This window comes from Argiope bruennichi, chromosome 5 (genome assembly GCF_947563725.1).
Source record: "Argiope bruennichi chromosome 5, qqArgBrue1.1, whole genome shotgun sequence".
NCBI classification, from domain to species: domain Eukaryota; kingdom Metazoa; phylum Arthropoda; class Arachnida; order Araneae; family Araneidae; genus Argiope; species Argiope bruennichi.
The window spans coordinates 83354751-83382597 of NC_079155.1; the positions used below are offsets into that span (position 1 = coordinate 83354751).

A 27847-nucleotide genomic window follows, 5' to 3' on the forward strand; every position below is an offset into this window, starting at 1 on the left:
AAGTTCGCCCTTTTGTGACCAAAACTGAGTGAATTATGACAATTTGAATGTCACTGTTTTATAAAAATGCGGAACTCCATTGACTGCCTCGAAGATACAAAATCAGTGCCCTGAGTTTCCCCAAGATTGATCAATCTAAAATAATTACATTTTTTATTGTCCTAAAATAAGGATATTCAAGGCTTTATAACTCGGTCAGATTTGCCGCAAAGATGGAAACGTTAGACGGTCAAGATTATTTTACTGAATAGGATCCCTAGGTCTGAAGGATCGTATAAAATTTAGACTTCATAATCGTTTACAGAAGTACTTTTTTAAATGAAATAAAATAAAATATTACGTCATTTAAATCTTTTAGAAAGCAAAATTAAAAATAAAATTTCATGACGAGGCCAAAGAAAATATTATTGAATTATGTTTTTATTTAATTCATAAAATATGTAAATATTCTGTAATACAAATTAGATATTAATTCTGAACTCATATATTTTTTAAAGACGTGTTTGGTTTTTAAAAAATGTAATTATTGAAGTTTTATCAATTCCGGCTTCAAATTCAAGTTTACATTTTACGAGAGCTCATAGAAAATTAGAGAAAGGCATCGAAGAACAAACAGAATAAGGAAAGGCTTCAATAATAGTATCGGTGATATGTTTATAAAAATTTGTAGCTTAAAAACATTTTGCTTGAGAATCTATTAAGAGAGTTACATAAAATATTTAAAAATGTTAATTCTAGGCAAACCAGCTAGTTGCCAAAGGGGAATAGTAACAATAATTTAAAAATTTTAAAAAAATAAATTAAAATTTTTTTAAATCTACTTTTAATTCACTAATTAGAATATCTTTTAAAAAGTGTTTTTTTTACAAAAGTTATTTTATATAACTAGTAAAAATGGTCTAGAAATAAGTATTATAGAAAATAGTTTCAGATTGGGCCTCGCGTTTTCTAAGACAAACCCTGTAACAAAGGTACTAGAAAGTATTATTATAAAATATTCTTTAAAATATTTTCAAATATTTAATTAAAATATGAAAAGAAATTACACAGAAATAAAATTGATATCACTGAATAATTAATATTTTGAATTTTAAAATGGCATAAGAATGACTTCTATGCAACAATACGCTCCGAAGTTATTGAGACGAAGGATTAAAACGTCAATAAATTTTTAAAGAAAAAAACCTATTTGCAATTTTAAAAACTTTTCTTAGTGAACATTTATTATTCAAATTACGAACCAACTTTCGGTCGAACGGTCTAGCCTTCAGAAATCTCGAATATGTTTTTGCCTTATAAATGTTCTAACTTAATTCAGAGACAACATCCAATCTATAAATTTAATCCTGTTAAAATTTTTGTAAATAATGCAACATCCTTTTCAGAAAAATTAGACATATCAATCGAATGAAAAATTGAGCCCAATAAAAAAAATAATAAAAGAATAAACAAAAATCGATATTTTAACTTGAATTTATTTTTGCAAACGATTGCCTTTATTTGAGAAGCTACTTTTAAGCGATTTCTTTCTTTGATGAATACAATACCAAACAAGAAAGGGGAAAATATAAAACTCATGTTATTAAAATTTTTTGGTTAAAAATCTTCATTATTAAGCAGATTAATAAAAATAATAAAAATTTTGCTATATGCTGCCTTCCAAATAGCTCTTCTCGGTCCTTTTTAATGAATATTAAATCAACAGAATAACGTTAGAGTAAGATGCTGATACCCGTTCGTAATTTCAGTCTTACTGAAGAATAATATAATTATTAATGTGTTTATCTATATGTTAACATGAGTTACAAGACAGACTGCCGCCCCAAAGCTTAACATTTAGCAAACGTGATTTAGAGGATAAAAATGTGTACTTTTAGGCAATTTATCAAAATTTACAACTATAATTTTAATTAATCTCTCTCTCTCTCTATATATATATATTTATTTATACATACTATATATTGGGATAAAACTCATTCGACATGGTTGTATAAAAAGTGGTTTTGTCCATTATTGCTATCAAAACATTAACTATATTAAAATGCAGCTCAAAACAGCGAACTCAAAAACTGACTAAAATACAACGATAAAAAAGTATTAAATAAGAAATAAATCGTAATAATAATTCCAATATTCTTTATCAAGTGTTTGTAATATTTATATGCTACAAGGGAAAAATAGATTCAGTTTTATCAACTTTACTTAAAAATCATCCGTTCAAAATGGATATTCACAGACCAATGCGAATGTCAAATACTTTGTTATATCATTTGTGTAAACAAATAACTGTCTGTTTAATTATTCCTTAATTTGTCTTTTTTTTTAATTCAATAAAAAATTTATTCATTTGCCTTTATAAAATGAAGGTATTTGTTTGAAGGAAATTAGATCATGAGTTCACTGAATTTTCCCATCTCCAGGCATGGGTTAAAGTGTAATTATCAAGTTTCGCGTGGGAAAAATGTTGATTATCCCTTAAAAAAGAATCATTATCCATCAATCACTCACATTATAAGAATGAGAAATATGCATTCCTTACAGCTTTTCTAACTGTTTACCAAGTTTTCTCTAAAAGGTAATTAAATTCCGTTAATCCTGCAACTTTAGCACATATGATACTAGATAAGAGCGCATCTGTTTACCACCATCCGGTGGTTTTGTTGCCGTAAGCAAATTGGGGTAGCTTTTCAAAAGCAGCAGAGATAGATAAGTAGATGGAAGTGGAAAAATCAATTACAGAACTGTCATAAGTATCTATTTTTCTTTCTTTATGCTCATAAAAGCATCGGTTACTGCGCTATCTAAGAAATACTTTTCTGCAAATAAGCTTTCTTTGAGAAACTACATTTAAGCAATTTTATTTTGATGATTAAAATGCTAAAGAAAAAAGAGAAAAATATCAAAATAATGTTTATTAAAATTAATTGATAAAAAAACCTTCACTTTTAAATAGAATAGTAGATAAATAAAAATTTTACAAGATGCTGCATTCCGGTGGATATCAAATCAAAGAATAACATTAGGTCAATATACAGATATGCAATTGTAATTTCAATCTTAATGAAGAAATATATAGTTGTTCATATATTTATCTATACTTTAACATGAATTATAAGACAGACTGCCGACTCCAGAAACTGAAAATCTGTCAAACATGCTTTAAAAGATGAAAGCGTGTGCTTTGATGCAATGCATCAAAATTTCCAGTTAAAATTTTAACTAAACAAAATGTTGATGTTTTCCTCTTATAATTCCCAAATATATTATTGTACAAAAATAATACTAACACCATTTTCCAAACTTAATATCAAAATCCTTTTATTGATATCAATTTCATTATCATACAATTGTCTTTTTAATATAAATAAACTAAAAAAATATTTTAGAATGTATTTCTACAATAATTTTTATTATTGTAATAAAATTCATTTCATTCCCAAGACTATCAAAATTTAACTAATCAAGTAAAGATGAATTTATTCTTTTGTCATTAATTTAAACTTGTTTTTTCTGTCACTCAACATTACGCGTTTGTTTGTATGCAATATAGTGATTACAAAAAAAAAAAAAAAAAAAAAGTATGGCAGCAATAATATTATTTGATAATAATAATCTTTGAAAAAAAATGGAATATTATGTTTACAGTAGTAGCTGAAAAATCTACAAACGAGGTAAACAATTCCTTATGACATCTTGAAACAACACAATTTCTCGTACCCTTCAAGATATTTTATTTGTTCAATAAAAATGCTTAGGTAAATTAACACAGCCATATTCGAAATTTTGTTAAAATACCATTTTATCATTCAGATTTAGTATTTAAAACTTCAAAAAATACATTTGGAAATTATGAAATTTTCTTCTGAAGCATTAACCAAGGTTTCTTTTATTCGCAAAATAATTATTTTTCTTCAAAAGTAAAATTTTCTTTTAGTGCGAGTTGATTAGTGATGGCATTCAGGTATCTAATTTTAAGGATAAATATCCACGATGGTTATTTATTTTTCAATTAATTGTATTCATATAAAAAAAACTGTATGATCTTATATGCTAATGTTATAAAGAGGCAGAAAAAGTATAAATATAAAAGATAGAAAGGGAGGGAAGCATATAATTTTTTTTATTTCATAAAATTTTTAAAAAATTAATAAAAAAACAAAGAATAACACATCATACATTTAACATACTTAATTTAAATTCTTTTTAGTTACAATGAATAATAATGAGGTAGACGATTTTTTAAAAAGTAATTTTAACTAAATAAAAAAGAAAGATTTTTTTTTTTTTTTTTTTTTATTTAAAATGATATTGGAAACAAAAGTGAAAGATACTGTTTACAGTTTTTTTTTCTTCCAATTTTCAGGCTGTGGTTTAAGCATTAATAAGAATCATGTTTTAGAGGTAGAATTTGAATTTTGAGAGGAGTTGCATAGATTATCAGCTTTGATACAATACCTTGAGAATATATTATATCATATATTCCAATTGTAAATAATTGTGCTTTCTCTTTGTTCATTAAGTTTTTTTTTTTTTCCTGTCAAGTTATCTTTATCTCTTTAGAAGTTCCCAATTATATGGTACATATCCAAGTTCAACTGCTCTTTCATATGCTAAAAGATTTCTTTTTTCTTCTTTTGTGAATACAATGGCCCAGGAAGTTCTTTCAGTTGCATTTAAAATGTACAAAACTACTTTGATTTTTAAAATACTGGTTTCATACAAACTCCTTCCTCAAAACAATGATCAGAACATATTTTGTGATCCTTCTGACATTATTCATTCTCTGTCCATCCTTTTTTCTATAATGAATAAAATCTGTCTTCAGTTGATTGCCATCTATTTTCTTTTATTGATCCAATTGATATATGTAAGTTAAACCACTCAGACAGTTTTAACCTACTTTTGTCAGTAGTTTAAAATTTTTACTGAAGGTGAATTGAATCAATATTAAATTATTTTTGGAAATTAGCCTTTCTTTACGTTTTTGTAATGGGGACAATGGAAGTTGATTTAAAGTCTCCAAGTGACTAAAGTCATATTCTCCAAGTTATTAAATTCCTATTGAACAAATGAATTTGCAGATAATTTGATTCAGAGATTATGATTATTTTTATTATTGATTCTAAATTGTAAATAATTTTTTTCAATTTAACATAAACAGTGTTAAAATTCATTATTCCATTATAATTATTCATTACTTTAAAACAAAAAAAATTATTTTCCCATTTTATTTTTCTAAAACATTTTTTTTTTCTTTATCCTCATAGAAATTGCCTTTTTTAATAATTTAGTCAAAACCTTAATTCTAAAAGATAAAGTAGGTATATAAACTATATAAGTTTTAAGGATTTTCATCATCCTTTATAATTTTTTTACACATTATCTCAGAACTATTCATCACTTAGTATTTATCCACTCATTTGAATCAGTTAAAACAATATTAGTGTAGCATTTTTTAAGGTGGAGTAAATGTTTATTTTGTTAATGGTTTGGTTAATTAATATACATTTGTATAATACAATAATGAATGCTTGTGAAGCAAATCATATTTATTTCATGAATTATTATTGAAAATCAAAATGAGAAGAAATTAAGCTTAAAAAAACTAAGAAAAAGAAAAATTTCTTGAGAAAATGTAAGTGTCGAATAAAATATGACTTAAATATTATGCAAAAATTAACAAATGATATTTAACAATTTAATTGAAAATTCTATTGACTAATTTAGAATACACTAATATTTTTATATTAAATTAAAAAATAATTTTTATTTTTTGAGATTAAAAATTACATTCCAAATTTTCTTTAAAAGTTTTAACTTCTGTGCATTATTATAAATGTAGAAAATTCAACATTTAGAACAAATTTATCCATGATATTAGAATTTTTAATACAAATTTTCTTTTAAAATATTATTACACCAATCGTATAATTAGAAATAATTTATTCTATTACCTTTTCAAATTTAGTTTGGCTACTTTCAATCAAAATTCTGATTTTTAGCATTAAAAGAAGAATTAAATTGCTGTATGCATAAATAAATGTATTGAAAAAGTACTTTTTAAAATCATGTAATATTAATCAGCTTATGCATATAATTTTTAATTCAATATAAATCTTATTTTAACAAAACAAAAATTAGTTTTTATTAAATAGAAAATATTGAATATTTTGATGATTCCTTTGAGGATTTTTGGTTATCATACTTTCTTAACAGAGAATAAGCCATATTTTATCAAAAACTTAGCTAAAATTATATATATATATCTTTACAATGCATATTTTTACAAGTATGAATTATTCAATTTGAAAACAAATTTTAAAGAGTTCATCATGCACATTATCAACATTAAAATAAAATAAAAAAAAAATAAAAAAAAGAATGGACAAAACTGCAAGAAAGAGATTACAGATTTTTACTATTGCAATTTTTAGACCACAAAATATAAATGCTTTATTGCTACTATAAATACTAGCAAATAACAAAATCTTATAAAAAATGTTTTAAATGTTCTATAACACTAATTTATTACTTAATTAGGTAAAAATATATATAATTTTTTAAAAGCATCATTTAAAAATTTTTTAGCTAATTTTTAAAAAACATTTAGCTTTGTACAACAACAAACAAACAAAATATGGGCATTAAAATTAATAGTATAAAAAAAACTAAAATACTTTCCAATGAATACAGCAAATTGCAAGAAATAAAATTAAAACTACATCGAATTTGTATTCCAAATAAAGCATCATTTTTAGCTTCCATTAAGAATTTAAATGAAACTTGTAAATTCATTCCATTACTTTGTGAAAACTTTAAATTTCATTTAACAAACCAATAGAAGATAGAATTTAATTATGAGTTAACATATTAGTTTCTTGCCATTTAATTAATTATAAATAGAAGGCGCCTGTAGAAAATTCAGCTTTCCCAAGTTCCCACTGTACTCAGCCACAGTCAACATTAATTTCTAGTCAAAAATTAGATTCCTAAAACGTAATTATGAGCAAAAATAAATATATTATAACACGGTATTATTCTTTTATTAAAAAAGATCGTGCATAAATAAGGTCTGCCTTCATCATAGATCCAACCGACATTCGTCCACACTCCACCCTATACATTCCAAAAATGCGCTTCATTCTTGGCGGGTAAATAAATTTTCAAATTTTGGCGAAAAAAGCTTTTCCGTAAGCAACCATACATCGATTCCCCCATTTCCATCACTACCGGAATGAAATCCGTCCTCCAGTGCTGCTTCCCCCCACTGCTCCCCCTTTCAACTTCAAATGGGGGGTTCAAGCGTCCTCCGGTTAACGAGTCTCGTTAATTGTGCTATCAAACAGTAATCTTCAGAAATAAACTAAATTTCATTATGATATTGTTGGAAGAACGTTCACTCTGCAATTAAACATTTTCTAAATAATTAACATCAAATAAAAAAGGTAAGTAAATTTGAACTTTGATTTCAGGCTTTTGTCCGTCCGTGCATACTTTAATAAAAAAATAACTGATTTGACATTCAAAACCACTTTTGATTGTGTTATTTATCAATAGTATGTGTAGATCATTGGAATTAATGAGTGACATTTATATCACTTGCAGTCACTCAAATATAGATTGTCCTTGATTCCGTTACAAGTTAGTTGTGAAAGGAACGAGGAGTGAGTCATTGTTTTGTTAGAAGTTATCGATTATTATTCTGCTTCATTGGTTTTTCGCTTTAACTGATACCTCTATTTGCAATCGCAATTGTTTTCAACCTTTTATAATTGAGTTCATATTTATTGAGAATTTTTTATGATTAAACATTAATTTTATCTTTATTTCTATTAATTATTTTTAAGATATTGATTAAGTATATATTTCTAATGCGTAAGCATGGTAAATCCAAAAATCGTAAGTTCATTTTTATTATTGGATATTGTTTGATTTTAATTACGATATATTATTTATTTGTTGTTTGTATCATGAAATTAATGATTAACAAACATAAACAAAGTGACTTAATTGAAAACAACATGAATGATTTATTGTTTGTTTGTATTATATAAATTTAAATATGTAAAGAATGGTCTGTTTGCTTTCCATCTGCAATGTTATATCTAATTTCGATAAATTTTAAAATATGGATAAGAAATTCACTATGTTTATCATTTCTTTTCATTTTTTTCTCTCTGAATTGTTTTTGTTTACATTACATTGCTAACATGCTGATGTCATATCTCATAAACATTAGTGATCAGAGGCCTTTTTTTTCTCTCTCTCTCTCTCTATTTTTAATAGTTTTTCACTAAACAGTAAATTGGAAGGTTGCTTTATCAAAATTTCTACAATTTTGTTATTAGAGAAAGCTTCTTCAAGATAATTATATTAAATGTCTTGAAATTTACATATGTTTTTCACATTCATGATCCATCATTGAAATTAATTTGTAATAAGAATTTCATAGTGTTTGATATAATAAGCAGTTAAGTCTTTTTCTTTTTATCTGTATTCTGTAAAAATTCATAATTTTACTAAATATTTCCTGAACGAATAAATATCTTATAAAATGGGGTTTTGATCTATTCTCTCTTCTGTGACATTTATAAGTTGAACAGAGCTGTTTGCTTTAGTACAATTGGGAGTTGCTTATTCTGTGGTTGTTCTCAATTGACAGGTTCTCGGATCTGGTGAAAGTTTTCCAACTCTTTTGAAATAATTTGATAGTGATGTGATATGCTTTATCTACATAAAAATAAAACACATTCTACTCATAGTAAGTAGCATGTGATTGAAAACAGAATTTTTTCGATTAATATAATTATTTCCCTTTTAAAAATTGCATGATTTAGTATTTACTTATTTTTTAGTTGACATATCAGATGGTTAGAATTAAGAGAATCAGTGTTTTTATTACAAATTGTTTATTTTTTTTATTGTGCCCAGAATAATCCTGCTTTAATTCTAACCATTCAGGGCCCCATTAAAGCTGCTGAATGTTCATAAATTTTGTGCTAAGTGTTTAGGTTTTATAGCATTTTAAACTATTATTTGCTGAGCTTTTTTTTTTTACTTTTATATTGTTTAGCTTTTCTTTGCATGTAGGAAATCCCTTCCTCTTGCAACTGAATGAAATAAATTGATCATATTTTAATTCTTGATATATTCGTGCTAATATAGAGTAGATAATTATGCTTATTTTTTTAATAAGTGTTAGCATTAAGGATATTTCGTTTTATTGTTATTTGATGTAACTTTTCTTAAATAGTCCCTGCTAGATTGTCATTAATTAACACATTTGGAACTGTACAAGACAATTTCATGTATTCTAAAGCTTCTGATTTTTTTTCTCTGATGAAGTTTAATAGATGATGGATATTTTCAATCATTCTCTAACATTTTATTTTTAATTCTGTATTTCTTTTTCTGTGTAGTATTTTTAAATTTTTTGTATATTAATATATATGATTTTGTAATATGCTTCATAATTTATTTATTGTCTCAAGAAAGGTAGTTTAACTGATGTAATTTGAGCCGGGCATTTTTAGCATATATTATTGCTTTGAATTCATATTTTAAATAGGATTTTTATCGTATTGTTATAATTTTATGTATTATTCATTAAATACATCATATAGTATATATAAGATACTTTCTGTTTGCTCAAAATTTGTTCTTTTTATGTAATGAAACTATAACAGTAGATTCAGAATGTTATTTTGTGTAAGAGTTATAGAAAAAGAAAGGGGAGGGGAGAGAAAACTTAAGAAATACATTTTAGTCTTTTATGCATTCAGAGTAGGGATTTTCCTGAAAAAGAGTTAGACTGGCATTTTGTTTGAGACATGATTTTTATGTAATACAGCAGATTAGTGTTCTACTATTTAATTTACACTTATTAGACTTTGAAAAGGATGGAGATTAAAAAAAAAATCATAAAACCTGTGTATCTGGAATTTAAAGTTCTTATGTTTGAATTTTAAATTAATGAATTTAAATTTAAATTTAATTATTAACACACACATAAGTTTAAAAAAGTAATTCGTATATTATTTGCTAAATGAAGATCTCTATTTTTAAATATTTCTAATAATTTCTTATCGTAGAAGGAGATTTGCTCTGTCTAATATGGAAACCTTGTTATAAAACACTATTTTGTGAGAGAGTTAACTATATATAATGATTATTTATAATTCTGAGGGTATGTATCAAGTTTATCCATAAAACTTCTATTTCCTCATTGTAATGTGTTTCTAGTTGCATCTTTTTCTGAAATCTGGCTTTTTAGAAAATTCTATTAAATGGCAGTGTGCTTACACTACATTTCTGTTATGAGAATAATATTAGAAGCATAATTTTTATAATAGTTTGCTTTCTTGTATTTCACTTTATATTAAATACTCCTATTAATTACTGTTTTTGGATGTTTACAATTAGTTTTTGTATGTATCAGAAAAATCATTCTTTTCTTTTTCTTATAGATCATAAAATGCCTCAAGAATCGATTGATGGTTATGTTGCTAAAATTTTGTCAAAGGTGAGTTTTATAAGTTTAAAGCATTAAGTAATTAAATATACAAAATGTATTTCCTATTATATAAATTATAGACTTATAACATTAAAACTATTATTGGAAATTTTTCATGTTCTATCCCTCATTTTAATCAGCTTGTTTTAATTTTTTTTCTTCAATATGTGCTTTGCTTTTTGCAAATGATATAGACATTTTAATATTCATCATAATGAAAAAAAAAAAAAATGTTTTGTATATATAACTAACTGATCTATAGCATTTTTTGGGGGGGGGGATTGTTTGATATATTATTATTTAGATATATCGATGTTATATTTGAATTTGGAGGCAACTGATATCCGTAATATTAAAAATTAGCCTAACGACGTTTCCACAAAGATGTAATTTTTTATGTTTGGTTATACAACATCATTTCCATATATATTTTGATGGATGTGCAAAGATTTAGGATCAATTTTAAATATTTTTATTTGATATATTAGATTTAACTACATTGTTTATTAACAAATACTTTACATTAAAAATGTTTCTTTGTTTTCCATTTCTATTGATTGAGATTCTACTTAATATACTTATTATTACTTTTCCTTTATAATTTTGCTAATCAAAAGTGAACCCTAATAGGTCAAAATATTCCATTTGTATGCTACCAACCAACATCATCATCATATCGTTCATTATTGATTAGATTTGGCCAGTTGTTCTTGATTTGGCTTATTTTTGATTTTTACTCGTTTAATGGAAAAGTACCTCCTATTGTGCCTTATAATTATGAATTATAGATGTATATATTAAGGCTGCTATTAAATATTCATACTTACACTAATGAGATAATATCTGTAATATATTTAGTTTCAACTGTTGCTAATTTTTATGGATAAATATCTGTTACTATTTGATGACCTGTTTGCTGCCTTCTCTTTTTTTTTAAATAATTATAGTTATTAATAAATTTCACTAAACATATTTTCTTCAATAAATTAATTTATAGTAAAAGACTACTTATATGACTAGATGCAAAAGGTTGTACTTGACCCCCTTTATTAATAAAGGATATATAAGGTTTACTTTTACTTTCTGTAAAACTTCACCAATAACTTCAAGTAAGTAAATCTTATAAACGATATTTCGCTTTCAAAATAAAAAAGAAAAGGGTTTCTCTCCACCTCACCACAAACATTTGGCATTTAACTATTTAATTTTGCATTATTTATACAAAGGAAGGTTTTAGAATTGTTGATTAAAGTAAAAATGTTACACAATATTTAAAAAAATTGCATATGGCCAAAAATTTTGTGAGAAGAAAAAAAATTATTTCATTTGATTACATTTGCCATTTTTTCAACATAAAGGTTGTCACAATATGAAATGATACATTTTTTTTTTTTGTAGGAATAAAAAAATTAAGAAAAAGGGACAGCCTTATATCTTATCATCACTCAAGAGGTTAAATGATACAATTGTATGAAAACCATGCACATTTAATTAGTTAGTTCATCAAAATTAACAAATCTTGCATCTTAAAAGTGATTCCAATGATCAAGTTCCCACATTAAGAGTGAAGGAATAAAAATCTGTCATCTAAGCAAATTCTTTTTAAATATATCTATTGCCCCCTTACATAAATCGGCATGTGTAAAATAAATCCCTATCAAAATCTCCTAGTATATAATTATCAAGAAAATATTTTTGTCATGCTTTTCTCTTTCACTCTTGTGTCACCTGCAGATTGATGTACCTTGTGGCTTCTTGCTTGTACATAAATTATGCCTCCCAGGATGGAATAAGAGCGAAGTTTAAAAATTCAAAGTGTCTTCTTTATTCGGCCGTGGCTCTGCTTCAGAAATGTGTGTTTACATATATATATATATATATACACTATGTATTTTACTGTTATATATATGTGCATAAGGAATGCAAAGAAAAAAAAGAGTTAGACTAAACCATTTCAAAGAAATTGTATGGATATTTAAAAAAAGCCATTAATCTTACCACATGTACTGAGTAAATTAACTGTAATTATGGTTAAAAGACCATAGTTAAATTTCCGTTCTTATTTTGAGAAGAAATGAAAAAGCTGTATAAATATAAGCAATATTCATTTTATAAATAGTTTTTTTTTAAATTTTTATTTATTTATTTCGTATTTTAGACAGATTTGAATATTGGTGTTAAAAACAAGATCTTGGTCAAATCAGTTATTTTTAAAACACATTTGGAACTGTACAAGACAATTTGACTAGACTAAAAATGAAACACTTCTTACTTTCATTGTCTTTGATTACAGTCATGCTGTTATCTTTCAGCTTATGCATAGGTTTCACAAAACCTTTGTTTTATTGACATATAGCAATAACAGATCACATACTTTAAAGTCTAAAAGTTGAATTTAATCAATTTTAAGAATTATAACTCATTATTTCTATCAGCCATTGATAATTTTTTTCTAAAATTTGGAGGATATTATTTTTATCCTCTGGTAATTCATATATTTTATTTTCCATTGCAGTATCAGTATCCAGACAGAGCAAAGCGTGATGTTTGTGATGCCATTCACCGATATAGAAATCTGAGGCCCAAATTAGATACTTATGGTAAACTCTAATTTCAGTTTTTCTTATAAGATTAATAGTAGCTAAATAAGATTTTAATATTATATTATAGATGTTGTAGTATTATGTTCATGCTGCATACAGATTTAAAATAAAATTAGAGATATATAATCAATTATTTGCTTAATTGTGATTTTAAAGCAGTTTGTAGATTATTAATTAGTAACATTTTTTAGTTTATTATATTTTGGAAAGGTTTTCATCATGTTAAAAATAATGACATTTAATATAAGAATCTTGACTTTTTCATAAGTTTGCATAATGCAAAGTTATTAATTTTTTTGGTGAAAAACTTTTAAAGTAATGTACATGCATTTTCTACATTAGAATATGAAAAAGTGTCTATAAATTTTGATTTATATAAAACATATAAAAATATGGTTGAATGGTGAATTATTTCATGTTTAAAATATAGAATCATGATTATTTATTTATCTGTATGTAATTATCCGGTATACATTTCTCTATATGAAAGGCAATGCTTGATTGTGTGTGCTTTCTATAGATTAAAAACTTCCCGTAGATTTTATTGAAATTTTGCATACAGTATATTGAGTCACTAAGCAGATACCAGAAAGGTTTATGATCATTAACCAAATGATTAATTTTTTATTCATTAAGAACTATTTTTTGCACCTCAAATGTTTCTACTTCTTTTCCCATGTCAATGAGACAAGGTCTGTGATAGCATGGAAGATTATTCAGGCATAAACATTATGTTAATCTATTTATCCTGTCTGTAGGATTTTTGTGATTACACTATTTTTTTACCATCGACTATAAGGCGAGGCTCCAACTGTTGATATATGTATATATTCTTAATGGATCGATCTTTCAAACTTATTGTTATGTACTTCTGAATGAAATTTTAGAAAGAATAAAGAAAATTAAATCTTTTAATATAATTTTCATAACCTCTAAAGACATGGGAAATTAAAATTTATTTTCACACATGTGAGTTTATTTGATTTATAATAGAACTGTTAAGATTTTGTGACATTTCATGATGTTCAGTTATTTAAGGGTCTGAAAGTTTCTTAATGTTCAATACTAGCTATGATTATTTTGCAGTCATATATCTTTCACTTAAATTGTTATATTTAAGTGATCACTTTATTTAGAGAGTGGTTTGAACAATATCCAATAGGTGGTGCTGTTATTTTGAATTGGATTTATTGACTTTCTTAAACTGAAATGTCAAACTTTTTGAAGTTCTAAAATGTTAGTTTTAAGTTTTCATAAGTTTTTTTATTAGTTTGTAAGTGTTCTATATTGTCTTGATTTTGTTGCGTTATTGAGTGAAGTTTTGTTAGTGTATTGAATAAGATTTAATCTTAATTGTGATGATTTTACATTCTGCTTGTTCATCTGTGCTTTTGAAAAGTTTTGAAATATTAATTGCAATCTCTTATCATTTGCTCTTATTTCACTGATTTGAATATCATTAGGTTAATTGGAATGATTTTGAATTTTAATACAGTATAAAATCTAATGCCATTTGCTGTTGTTATTGATATCTTATCTGTTGTCTGTTATTATAGTTTTTAATGATGGGACAAGACAAGAGTTAGCCTGCCTTGATGGCACGATTCCGGTAATGTATAAAGGTAAGTAGCTTGGCTTATTTATTCTCAACTGTCAGAAAGTTAATTTAATTTTTAAGTTATTTTCTGAACCTGAAACTTATGTAACACTAGATAGTTTCTACAATTGATGTTATATTTAATTATTTGTTAAAAAATTTTTCAAAAGAATTACTTTAGAAAAAAATGGGAGAAATGCATGTTTTGAATGCTGCATATTATGTTATATGAATTTAAAGTGTTATAGTTGTTTCTTGTTGACATCTGATTATCAAATATTATGTTAATGCACTGTTTTTTAAAAGCACTTTATTTATCTGGTTTTAAAAACTTATTAAAAAGTTTTTAATTAAATTGCTGCATTTTTTTTATTTTAAAGAGAAAATAATGAGATTTTAAAACCATATACCAATAAAAGAAATTATATTAAAATTTTGGTAGTTAAATTATATTATTTAAAAAATAGGTTTTTTTTTATTTAATATTTTATATTACAAAACTGTTTCTTTTTTTTCCATGAAAGCATAAATTTGTATGTATTTATTGAATGTTTACAATCTTAGAAGGAAAAAAAAAAAAACAGATTTGAAAGCAAACTGTAAAAAAAAAAAAAAAAGTTTTGTTTTCTTTCAATTAAATTTTAATCCATGACTGTTGATTTAGGGTTATACTCATTTTAGTAAACCTTAAATCAACACCCATGTTCTATTGTATTTAGTATTTTATGAAAATGAAATAAATTTGTCCAATTTATTTACAAGATATACACAAATGAGTAATTATACAAATGAAGTGCAAACTTTTATTCTATCCAAAGATAAGTAACGAATATTGCATGAAGAATTGTAAAATATTTTACAATTTTTTTAACAATTATTTGTGCAACAAAACTGCTACAAATACAGAAATAACAACAATATGCAAAATGTTACAATATATAAAAATATATTACATAACTGGGTTTTTTAATTTTTCTACAAAAATCAATTGTTTTTCAAAGCTTGAACAACTTGTCAAATTATCTGACTTATGAAAGAAAAAAAAAAAAAATCTTAAGGTTTTAAAGAAGGATGATTTGACTGAGAAACATCCATATCATCAATTTTTAGTCAAAGAAAATATATAAATTGGATACTGCTTTTATGTGAGATGATTGTTTGCTCATAAAATATTGCATTCTGATTTTAAATGTTTCATTTTATGAAAGTTTCTTATTTTTGATGACTCTGAAGCCGATTTGATTTTAATTTTATATAATTAAATATATATAGAATTGCAGCATACTTGCTGTTCTAAGTTCAATTTTTTTATTAAACTATGCAAAATAATTATTTTGTTGCTTTCTTCTTTTAAGGAACATATTACCATATACCTGTATGCATTTGGCTATTGGATTCACATCCATATAACTCACCAATGTGCTATGTGAAACCTACTCCAGACATGCAGATTAAAGCTTCACGTCATGTTGACACTAATGGAAGAGTCTATTTGCCATATTTACACAACTGGAATCCTGTAAGTGTATTTTCATATTTGTTTTTGATATTAACACAATATTTGTTGTTACATAATGCATTATTCATCTTTTAATTTCATCTGATTTCAGGATAGTTCCGATTTGCTCGGTGTTATTCAAGTTATGATTATAGTGTTTGGAGAACAGCCTCCAGTTTATGCTAAGCCAAAAGTTAATTCCTCTGCTTATACCACAACACCTTATCCAGCTGAGCCATCAAGTAAGAAAATTAGTTGGATACTTAAATTTGATTTTATTTTAAACAGATTTCTTACTATCAAAATGGAATTTGTTATATGAAAGATTATTTAAACCTAGTTATGTAATGCCATTTACTGTTTTAAAGCATACTTTAAAATCCATATTTTTTTTAAGGTGTACTTTTGCTGTCCATTTAAAGTACAATTTTTGAAGCATTTCATCTGAATTATTTTCCCAAAATGTTTGAAAATTTTCATTTTTAATTATTCCTTAAAATTGGAAAATAAAATATTACAAATTTAAAGTATAAAATTTGAGTAACTTTATTAATTAGCAACCAAATTGAATAACATTTCAAAAAATTCGTTTCTTAACAAATTTATGTAAATCTAAGATATGAAGGGTGCTTTTTTTTAGTAATCTAATTATTTAAAAATCATGTGAGATTTACATGGTTTGTTCTTTCAGTTCTAACATTTGTATATCGTTAGTGTGACGGGTTAAATGAAAGTTAAATGTAGTGACCTATTGTATAATGAATGACTCTTAATGGAATTTCAGTAAGATGTAACTTAATAAATATTTTTTCAATCAAAAACTTGTTCAATTGTTGAAGTACTTGCAAATTTATTATTTCAACTGCACACTAAAGGACCATTTGAATTACAGAGAATTTTACATATATTTTATATTATTATTGTTAATTGTTACATAACATTTTTAGAAATTACTGAAATAATCAAAAGACAGTGTTTTATTTATTTGGGTTACGCATATTTAAATTCATTAAAATTGCTTACAGAATATTTATAATTTTCCAATGCATTGTTTTTTTGTTTTTTTCTTTGTGGTAGTCAAATATGCAGTAATTTGAAATCTCCAAATTATAGTCTAATAAAATGCTTATTCAGTTTTGCATTTGAACAATTGTTGGCATTTTTTGTGCACACACTCACAAAAGAAAAAAAAAAACATTCAATCTTCTCTCTCTCTCTCTCTCTCTCTTGTGTGTGTGTATAAGAAATTTGTCTATTATTTTTGAAGTTGATAATAATAGATATAATGTAAATTGATACTGTAATCTTGTATAATAATTCATATATATATATATATATATATATATATATATATATATATATATATATATATATATATATATATATATGTTTTGTATTTGAAAGAAGTTTTTAATTTATGTTTGTATAGTGATTTTAAAACTTTCTACAATGTTTTTATTATACACACATAACCATAAAAAGTATTGATAATTCTCATGTTTCATTACTTTATTAACTATTTGTTTTAAACGAAATTTTGGGGGGACTAATGTAAGATGAAGTAATCAGTTGATGGACCATAGTAAATCAAGGTGAACATCTTACATTATCATTTAAATTTCGTCTTTAAAAAAATCCAGTATTTGACTTATCTACTTCCACTTCACTTAGAAATTATTGTTGATTTAAATTAATTTGTAAGTTAATTATTATTAATTTAACAGTCTTTGTGCTGTGTAATGATTCTTTTTTTTTTTCCTTCTTTTTTTATGGTTTTCAGTATAATATTCAACTTAATAGTCAACTAGCATTTCTCTTTTATTTTTTTGCCTACTAAATGATATATGGCTTGCAGGAGTGATAGCTGTACATCATGGAAGACTCTGTAAGTTATGCCTTGGAAAATAAAATGGCTGAAATAATCATTTTCCCTTGCACTTAATATTTTTAAAGCGTTTGTTATATTAACAAGCTTTTCACATTTTTATCACTAATAAACTGATTGCTTAGTGGATAATATATTATTTTTACCTGGAAATTTTCTTTTATATTTTAATTTACTTTGATCTTAATGAGTTATTATTGAAATCATTTCTTTTATAAACATGGCTTTCTTTTGAATTTAAAAAAAAATGTCACTCCAAAATTTGCAAGTTTTAAAATTAACAAATGCTTATCATCATTGAAAAATTAAATTATTATCTGTTGTCCAGTTAATTTGTTTGAAAAAAGTGAATAATAATAGTTCATGAAAATATTTATGGATATGATTATTTGTTGGTAAAGTATTACAAATAAAATGTTGTTTGCAAGCACTATACTTATTTATAAGCATTATCAAATTCAATGCTATTTCTATAGCAACTTTGAAGTGTATATATATTGCAATTCTGGGTATCAGGGTTTTTTTTTTTTTTTTTTTTTTTAAAGAATAATCAGAGTTTTACCAAAATAATGCAAATTTTCCATTTAAAAAAATGTTTTTGAGTATTGATATCTTTTTAATTTGTTAGAGGCAATATATTTACTGAAACCATTAGTAATGAGTTCAGTTAATATGCTTCATAATATAAAGGATATATTTAAGGCCCAAAAATTTAAATAATTCTTCTCAGCTGTTCAAGATTTAAAACCAATTGTCCAGATGCTGAATTTTCAAACCATTGTTCAAAATGAAAATTTACTATAGAATTATATTGAATTAACTGTCATTTAAATCTAGGCTAACTAAATGTTGAAAAAATCCATATACAGTAGACTCCCGATTATCCGCGGGCGAGTTATCCGCGGTGCGGATTATCCGCGCCTGCCGCATAAAGTTTTTTTTTTTTTGAATGATTTTTTTTAAAAAGGTGCAGTTTTACAGTTATGCTTTTGTAATTACATAATATATTACAGTATTAAAACAGTACATATGTATTAATTTTTCTGTGTATCCTTGACGCTTCTCGTAAATACAAAGCATTTTTCTGTTTTCATTAACAAAATGCATTTTAGGTTCGTTTTGAGTGATATACTAAGATATTAAGCATTAGTTAAAAATTTCCTACTTTTTATTTTACGTTTTATTGTACATAAAACAATTTATCAAAGTTGGAATGACTGTTTTCTTTTTTGCTATACCCATTTTTAGATTTTTTCGGATTATCCACGATTTTTGTTATCCGCGGCGGCCGCGCCACCCAATTCCGCGGATAATCGGGAGTGTACTGTACTTGTCAACAAACTTGAATGGGCAATTGCATCTTGGCTCTCAGGTGCTACCCAGGGCAATACACATTTTCAATTCTCCATTTTGTAGATACATAATTAATTTGATTGAGAATTTAAATTTTAGTTAGACAGCTTTATGCTACATTTTTTTCTGAAATTCAATATTTTATTTGTGTTTTTATTTCCTTTTAATTATTTTTCCTGTATAATTAATTAGCATATATGATTAAAATTACCCTTATCTTGCTAAAATCCATAGCACTAATGTTTGGTTAGATTCCTATAAAGTAGAAGTAAAATTAAACAGAAATTAAACATATAAGTTGTTTTATCCAAAACTTCTATATTGTTCCTACAAAGCATCCTTAGATGCAGTTATTGTTTTGCTATAATTATGCTATGTTATTTTTATTTATAACTAATACTTATTGTTTAAATTAATCTCTGGTGAAGATTTAAATAGTGAAAATTATTTGATGCTGATTTTTTTTTATTTGCATATTTTTGTCCAATAAGAAGAATCATCTTATCAGTTGAAGATACATAATTGTTTACTTTATGAAGTAGTGATTGTGGACGTGGGGGATTGTTTGAATATGGAGCAATAAATTGTAAAAGTGCAAACTGAATTGCTTTTAACTGATTATTGTATTTATTTATCATTGTGTTACAGGTTTCATGCCTATGCAATATGTAGGGACCACTTATCTTCCCAATCCTCCAGTGCCGACTACTGGTCAAACACCTTATCCTCCTGTATCTACTGCTTTTCCACCTTATACAGGTAATGAGCACAATTTATATAACAATTTTCTTGAATTTGACTTTTAAACAATTTCTAAAAATATAAATTTGGCATTATTTTATTTCTAATAAGTCCTTCTTTATTTAATCTATTTTAACATCAAACTTTTTACCTTTATATATGTGAAAGTTTTACTCTTTAATATTCTTACTCCCCGCCTTACTTATAATTCAGCTTGGCTTGCTATATAGATAACTGATCATAACTTTATGCAGAGTAAAAATGCTTATCTGAGGGCTTTATTGTAATGCTTATGTAGAAACAAAGTGTTCATTAAAATTAGAAATATGTGTTCAAAGTAATGAATTCTTTAAATATTAATTATTTTTAGCATTTACTTAAAAAAATTGTTACCAAAAGAATACAATATTGTTTGTTATTAAAAGTTAAGTATACTTTTATCTAAAAACTAAAACGTTTTTTTTTTTTTTTTTTTTTAAAACTAATATTGGATTAAAAAGCGATTGACTTTCAAAACAGCTTATATATCGACTTCTTGTAAGATTTTTTAACATTAAATAGTATTTTATAGATGTTAAAAGGAACTCAACTTTGATACTTTATCCATTAAGTCTTGTCTTATTGTATATTTTTAATCATCTATTGTTTCAAATAATTTCTTCTTTTGTTATATATTATTGTATGTGTATGGGTTTTAAAAAAAAAATTATTTTCATTTATTTTAGTTTAACTAGCATATTACAACCACTCTTGTAAAAATTAAAGTATTACTGAATGTTTTATTTCTTTATTTCAAAATTCAGTATGTTGCTATTATGTTTTTTCATATGGAAAAAATAATGCATTTTTGATAGTTAGAAACAAAAAGAATTGATTTTTTTTTTCAAATGTAAAATAATTATTGACAAATTCTGAAATTTATATTCTAATTTTTAATTGGAAAAAATAATTTTGTATAGGTAGGCAATAAAAAAAGACAGTGAGCTTGTGAAATTTTGTACTATGCATAAGCATAATATTTTGATCCTTGTCTAAATAGTTATACTTTAGAATGCTTTTATTAATACCAATTCTTTAAATTAAATTATGAACAGTTAAAAAAAGTGAACATTGAAATTTTTATTAATAGGTGGTTATCCTCCTGCTGCAACTGGTGGCTATCCTAGCTACAGTGGCATCAATACTGCCTCTGGTGGGCTTCCAGGTACCAACAGCTATCCTCCTACTTCAACTACTCTGTACCCACCAACGACTGCATCCAGTCTGTCCCAACAGAGTGGCACAGGCACAGGCACAATTACTCAGGAGCACATTCATGCTTCCCTGTATTCAGCAGTGGAAGACAAAGTCAAAAAGCATCTACGAGAAGTCCTTGCTCAATCACAGGTAATGTAACATATCATAATCATGTATTGCCTGCAGAGTATTTTCATTCTGAAACAAAATTATTGTAAAAGTGGTCTAGGGATAAAATTTTCTGGTTTTCTAATCAAAATAAATATTTTTAAAACTGTGGAATTAATGAAATGTGAGACATTTCTTAATTTATGAAGCCCATCTTATTTCTGACAGGAAAAATATACTAAATGTTTATATTTTTAAAATGCTCTGAATTTTGTTTATTGGATCATGAAAATATTTTTTTTTCTTTCATTACTGAAATCAACCCCCTTTTTTTTAAATATGGATTTAATGTATAATCAATTTTTTAATGCATTTTATTTCATTCATACTAATGTGTCATTATAGTAAGTTGTACTATAGAATCCCAGCTATCTAACAGAAATCCAAAGAATGTTTTTAGATAAGTGTAAATAAAAAATTAATAAAAAGAAAAAAAATATTGAAAAAAAAATTTTTTTTTAACTTTATCTCTTCTGGTTTAAATAAAAATCTTATTATAATGTATGTATGCTTATTTAAGAAAATGCAAAGCTCTCTTAAAATTATTTTTAAATTTGAAACAGTTTCATATTTCCACATGCCCCCCCCCTTTTTGTGATAGTAAAATTCTTCTCTCACCCTATATCATAAAAAGCTTCCTCTTACTTTTAATTATATTTCAAGACTACTGCAGTAGCATTTAACCTGCCATTTTGAGTCATGTTAGCATAAACAATCTGCCTACTTGATTCTTTCCCCCTTGCAACTTTCTGTTGTACCTCCCCTTTCTATTGATTGCATTTGGTTTGACCTCCATTGTAACACCTTTTTTCTTTTTAGTCATCATTATGTAATTATAGTATTAGAAAATATACTTGATGCTCAGACTAAGAAATTTTACAAAAGAAAGAAAAAGAACAAAATATGAGCAACAACATTCATAACCTCTACATTCTAAACAACTTGGAGTCACCAGCTGTGCTCACAAAATGGTAACTTGAATACATAATCATGATACCCTACAAATAGACAAAAATCCATTATATAAAAATGAAACTATTGAATGCCTTTTTAGATTCAAAATTTTTCATTAATTCGGAACTAATTGTGATTGTAATATTGAATAACTAATACTCTATAGTGTAAGCTCTCTTGTTAGAATCTTAGAGATATATGTCCATAACAGATTAGCCTTGAAAAGGCCAATTTTTTAACAATCCTCAAGGCTAGTTTTTTCTTCTTTATTGGTCATCATTTGCAAAAAAATATTCTTCCATTTTTCTCTAGTAGAATTAAATCTTTGAAATGAAGAATGTAACAGCTTAAAATGAAATATTTTAGAGAATGAATAAGAAATTTTTTAATGAAATATCTTCATCCTTCCCTAGCACCTGAAATTTGGGTATCATCTTTCATCAAAGGAAATATTTCATTATAATTTTGATAAATTTTGCTCTAATTTATTTTGATTTTTATTAGGCTGAAATGGAAGTTTTGAAAAAGACTGAAGAAGATTTGAATAGTGGCAAACAACAATTAGAAGATATAATTAACCGTTTGCAAATGGAACAGGTATTATTTATATTTTCATAAAAATTTCTTTTTTGACATTTTGGCAAGAAAACTAAATTTATTTAATCTTGAACGTATTATCAGTATTTTCCAACTATTATGACTTTTTATAAAATTGGAATCTTTAAAAAGAATATATATCTTTTTTAGATTTTTGTTTTGCTATTAAATTGCTATTTTCTTTAAAAAAATCAATAATTGTTTTATTCCAGATGAATTGTAATGTTTAAAATTTTATAGACTTTAGTTCATTTTTATATGCTGTAATATAAAATGGGTCTTTGATATAATGTCTTTTGTTTTACGACTTCTATTTGTTATTCTTACAACTTCTAAGTTTGTTGTTAAAGGGATGTCAAAATAGCTCTTTTACATTGTATAGCCACTATTTATGCTTCTCATTTTTTATAGTAATATTGATTATTATTTATCAATGATGTATTTGAGATGATGTGCTAATTTTTAATTAATAGTTATAAATTAATATTGGATGAAATATATTTAGTTTATAAATCAATGTATGTAAGATTCAGCCTTCTAGGAAAATAAAATTTCATTCTAATAATTGACTTACGATTACTCTTCATAATTACATTAAATTTGTTATTCACTTTTTCTTGGTTCCTTGATTATATGTTATAACTAACAAATAAATTTAATGTTTGCCTTGTGATTAATGAACTTATTAATTAAAATAGCAACACTTCTCAGAAAAAGGTATTTATCATTGCATAAACTCATTTAAATGCATTATATATATATATATTTTAAAGGATGTTGCAAAATTTTTTAACTAATTTAATTAATTAAAAATTTTTAATTTTTTTTTTTTAACTAAATGAATTTGAAATTAAAATTTTGCTTTTTATCAAAAAATCTGATGTACATATTTTTTATGTAGCAATCAATAATTTAGGATGACTTACTTTGCCTTCCATTTGATACCTTTTTATCAATTTTTTTGTATTTTATAATTAGTATCCCGTTTCACTTGTCAGAACTTTTTAATTCTATCTAACGGAAGCTGATTATGATTTTTTTCATGTTATAAGATTCCAATTAATAATTTTTTAAAGATATTTAATTTGATTTAATGTTGTGTTAGAAGGAGTATTCTTACTTAATTTAAGTAGATATTTTATTTTTTGATGTATTGGAAATTTTTATGTATAAGATGGGTGAAAGTTCTAAATAAAACTTTCACCCATCTGAAAATAAATTGATTAAATTTAATTAATTATCATGTTTTATTTGAGAAGCTACTTGCAAACTTTAAGTTAAAAAAATAAATTGATTGGACAAATATTAGAATGTTCTTTTTTTTTTATTGCATTAAGTAAATCAATATGAAATTAACATTTATAAATATGATTTAAATCAGATCAGTTGATAATTTTGGAATTTTATTCTGGCATAAAATTTTGAACATTTTCAAAAATTCAACATATGAAAACATTGAAAATTTTTTCAATTTCATCTTTTCTAGAACCATTTAGAAAAAAATATTCACATTTTGAGGTCAAAAGAAGTAGAAATGGACGAATTATTAGCTAAAGTGGAGAAGCAAGAACAAATTGATATTGATGAAGCTGTTGTTGCACCAGCTCCTCTTTATAAACAGTAAGATCTTTTTATTTTGTTAGTTGAAATTTTGGTATGTTTATATATTTCAAGTAATCAGATTATTACTTATCTTAAAATTATTTTAAAATTTCATTTTGTATCTTATCTTTAAAATCTTATGAGATTTTTTAATTGAAATGCTTTTTGTTTATTTATTAATTGAAATAAATAAATTGAAATGTTTCTTTTTTTATTTATATACAATTGAATTCTTTCACTATGTGTATTGTTTAATATACTAGCCCATTTAAACTTTAAATCTTTAACTTTTCTAATTAATTAGCAAAGACATGACACATTTTTGCAGAAGTTGGGTTTTAGCATTTTTGGAATCAAATATTATTATTATTATTGAGATCAGTTAATATCTTCTGTGTAATAATTCTATAATATATTTAATATCTTGAGCACTTTCTGCATAAATTCCTTCATTTTATTGTTAAATTAAATGTTTTACTTTTATATTTAGCATGTCTTTAATTGTTTAATGCCTTCCCCCCCCCCCCCAATAGCTTTTTCTATGTCTGTTAGAGTCTAGTTTGCTGTTTTTCATATTTTGTGCAGAAAACATAAGACAAAAAAAAAAAAAAAAAGAGTAACATGTATTTATATTCTAACAAATTTTAATGTTTCTGTCACACATATATAAATTTAGAAGTACAATCATGTTTAAGGAAATGTTAATAAATTTGAGTTTCAAAGTTTATTTTTGTTAAAATTATCATTAACATTCTTCAATTTTTTTAAAATATAGTTATTCAAATTGTATAATCTACTTTCGAAATTTAATTGCACCTACATTTTATTGCAATGTAGATAATTTTGTTTTTCAGAATCTTGACTGCTTTTGCTGAAGAGAGTGCTACTGAAGATGCAGTTTATTATTTGGGTGAAGCATTAAGAAAAGGAGTTATTAGTCTTGATCTTTTCTTAAAAGTGAGTATACTTTTCCTTGTTAATGAATAATAAAATTCTCAAATAATAATATTTATATAATATATGAACAATTTATGAAATTTCGGTTTCATTAGTTTTTGAAAATGCTAATGGTAGCAATAACATTTTAAGACAGTATTTGTAATTTTCACTGCAATTAAATATCTTTTTAAAAATTTAATTTGAATGTTTAAAATTATTAAATTAGAATGCTTTCATCTCATCTGCATAGAAAAAAATCATACAAAAAAGTTATTTATTTTTAATATTTAAAATCTTTTTATGGCAGTTATTAAAAACTAATTTTGGTGAAATTTAATATGTGCTTGTATATACTGTGTAATGTAACAGCGACCAACACCGGTTTTTTTTTTTTTTCCCCTTCCCCTTTTTAGAGTTTTAGATCCAATTTAACTTCTTCTGTTAAATGCTATACAAAATGTTTCAAAATTGGTTTTAATATGTCAGTGTTGAAATGTTGCCATGTTTCTTCCTTTCAGATAATGCATTTGTTAAAAAAAAAACTGGTGATGTCCATTTTTATAACAATAAGATAAATATATGCATTTTTTTAATTCACTGGGAGGGGGGTATATTTAAATTTAATGCAATGTTTTCTAATTATTTTGCATGTTTAAAAATAGCAATTTACTTCATGTTCATACTTATTATCTGAAATATAATAGATTTTGCTCTTTTAGTTTTAGACTTAAATCATGTAATCTCTTAGAGCTGACTTACCATATTTCTATATTTTAATATTTTCTTTCATAAGATGTTGTTTTTTTAATTACCTATATATATTTTTAAAATTAACTTTGTAATAGTAGTATTTGGGTATTGATAATTAACCCAGTGAGTCTGGATTCATCCAAAATCATTCTGTTTGACTAAGACTGATTCAGGCACTTATGGAGGCATATCTGAAATCTAAAGGTGAAAGATAATTCATGATCCATCACTCATACAGGATGGATGATACCATTTTGTTTTCATGCTCAAAAAATAATCTTGGGTTTTGATGCACTGGTTTTCTCACATTAGTTGGGCCCATAGAATTAAATCTCCGTAAGTGTGTACTAACTAATTAAAAGATGATGCATATTTATTTAATAATTCTAAGTTTTGAAAATACTAAAGTTAAGATTCTAGAAGATAGATAAAACCTGATTAATAGAAATTTTTTCATTTAAGTAGTTAAATTAATTTTGAGTATTTGAAATGTAGTTATTATTTACTGAAACTTTTTTGCACTAAAGTTATGAGTTATTGAATATATATGTGCTAAATAACTTAATTTTTTATAGCATGTCCGCTCCTTGTCATGGAAGCAGTTCATGTTGAAGGCACTGATACAAAAATGCCGTGAAAAAGCCAACCTCCCACATTGATGGTAGATGTTCCCAAAATACAAAAATGCCGGCAATTTTTCGAAAATAAGGGACTGTACAATAATATTCTCGATTTTACGTTTGAAGAATTCAAAGGCATTACACAAGCATAAACATATTCCGTTTTATTAGAACCTTGTATAATATACATTGTTTGATTGTAATAAATATTTTAATTTAAATAAACCTGTTATAATATTTCAGTCATAAAAACTGCTCTTATTTTGGTTGTGATTTCTATGAACAAAGCGCTTTTCTATATTTACACATACAAGTTTTAAACTTAATAGGAAGTCTGTTGTGCTGGATAATGCTTTAAAATTCTTTAGTCTGAAGTATGGTCCTGATATTGAGAAGGTTTCTGTCTGTGGCATTCCATGCAGGGTTTATTAGATTCTTGCAATTAGCTTTTTTTCATTTGTTTTTGAGACACTGTGCAATTAAAATTTAGGCCAAGATTATTGATGAAGTATTAATTATCTGTGAATAAAGCTATTTTTGTGTATTTTATTATTTTGAGTATTGTTATTCCTTTTCACTTTTTTATTTCTTTTATTTATTGTTAAATATTTTCATTTATCTTTTGTATGTAATTATTTGGAATATTTTAATCATAAGTATTATTTGTGTCATTTATGTTTGATTGATTTTTATTTACAACATCTTAAAAGGCTGGCTTAATTAATTGATTATAAAATCATTTCAACTTCAATGGATGTTTTTGTAGAATCTGCTCAACTTGTTTTTTTTTT

The 27847-nt window shown here is 25.1% G+C and overlaps 1 protein-coding gene across 2 annotated transcripts; it reads left to right on the top strand.

The window, feature by feature from the left end:
• Positions 1-7325: 7325 nt before the first annotated feature.
• LOC129969238 (tumor susceptibility gene 101 protein-like) lies at positions 7326-27605 on the top strand. Of its 2 annotated transcripts, none has more exons than XM_056083701.1 (12): positions 7326-7445; positions 10467-10522; positions 13029-13113; positions 14673-14738; positions 16069-16232; positions 16324-16453; positions 20098-20208; positions 21320-21576; positions 23053-23145; positions 24632-24765; positions 25602-25704; positions 27012-27605. In XM_056083701.1, the coding sequence occupies exons 2-12, from the start codon at positions 10475-10477 to the stop codon at positions 27093-27095; spliced, it is 1275 nt and encodes a 424-aa protein (XP_055939676.1). In that variant the 5' UTR covers positions 7326-7445; positions 10467-10474; the 3' UTR covers positions 27096-27605. The 2 variants fall into 2 exon arrangements, with proteins under 2 accessions (XP_055939676.1, XP_055939675.1); XM_056083700.1 differs by lacking the exon at positions 7326-7445 and adding an exon at positions 8707-8761.
• Positions 27606-27847: the final 242 nt, after the last annotated feature.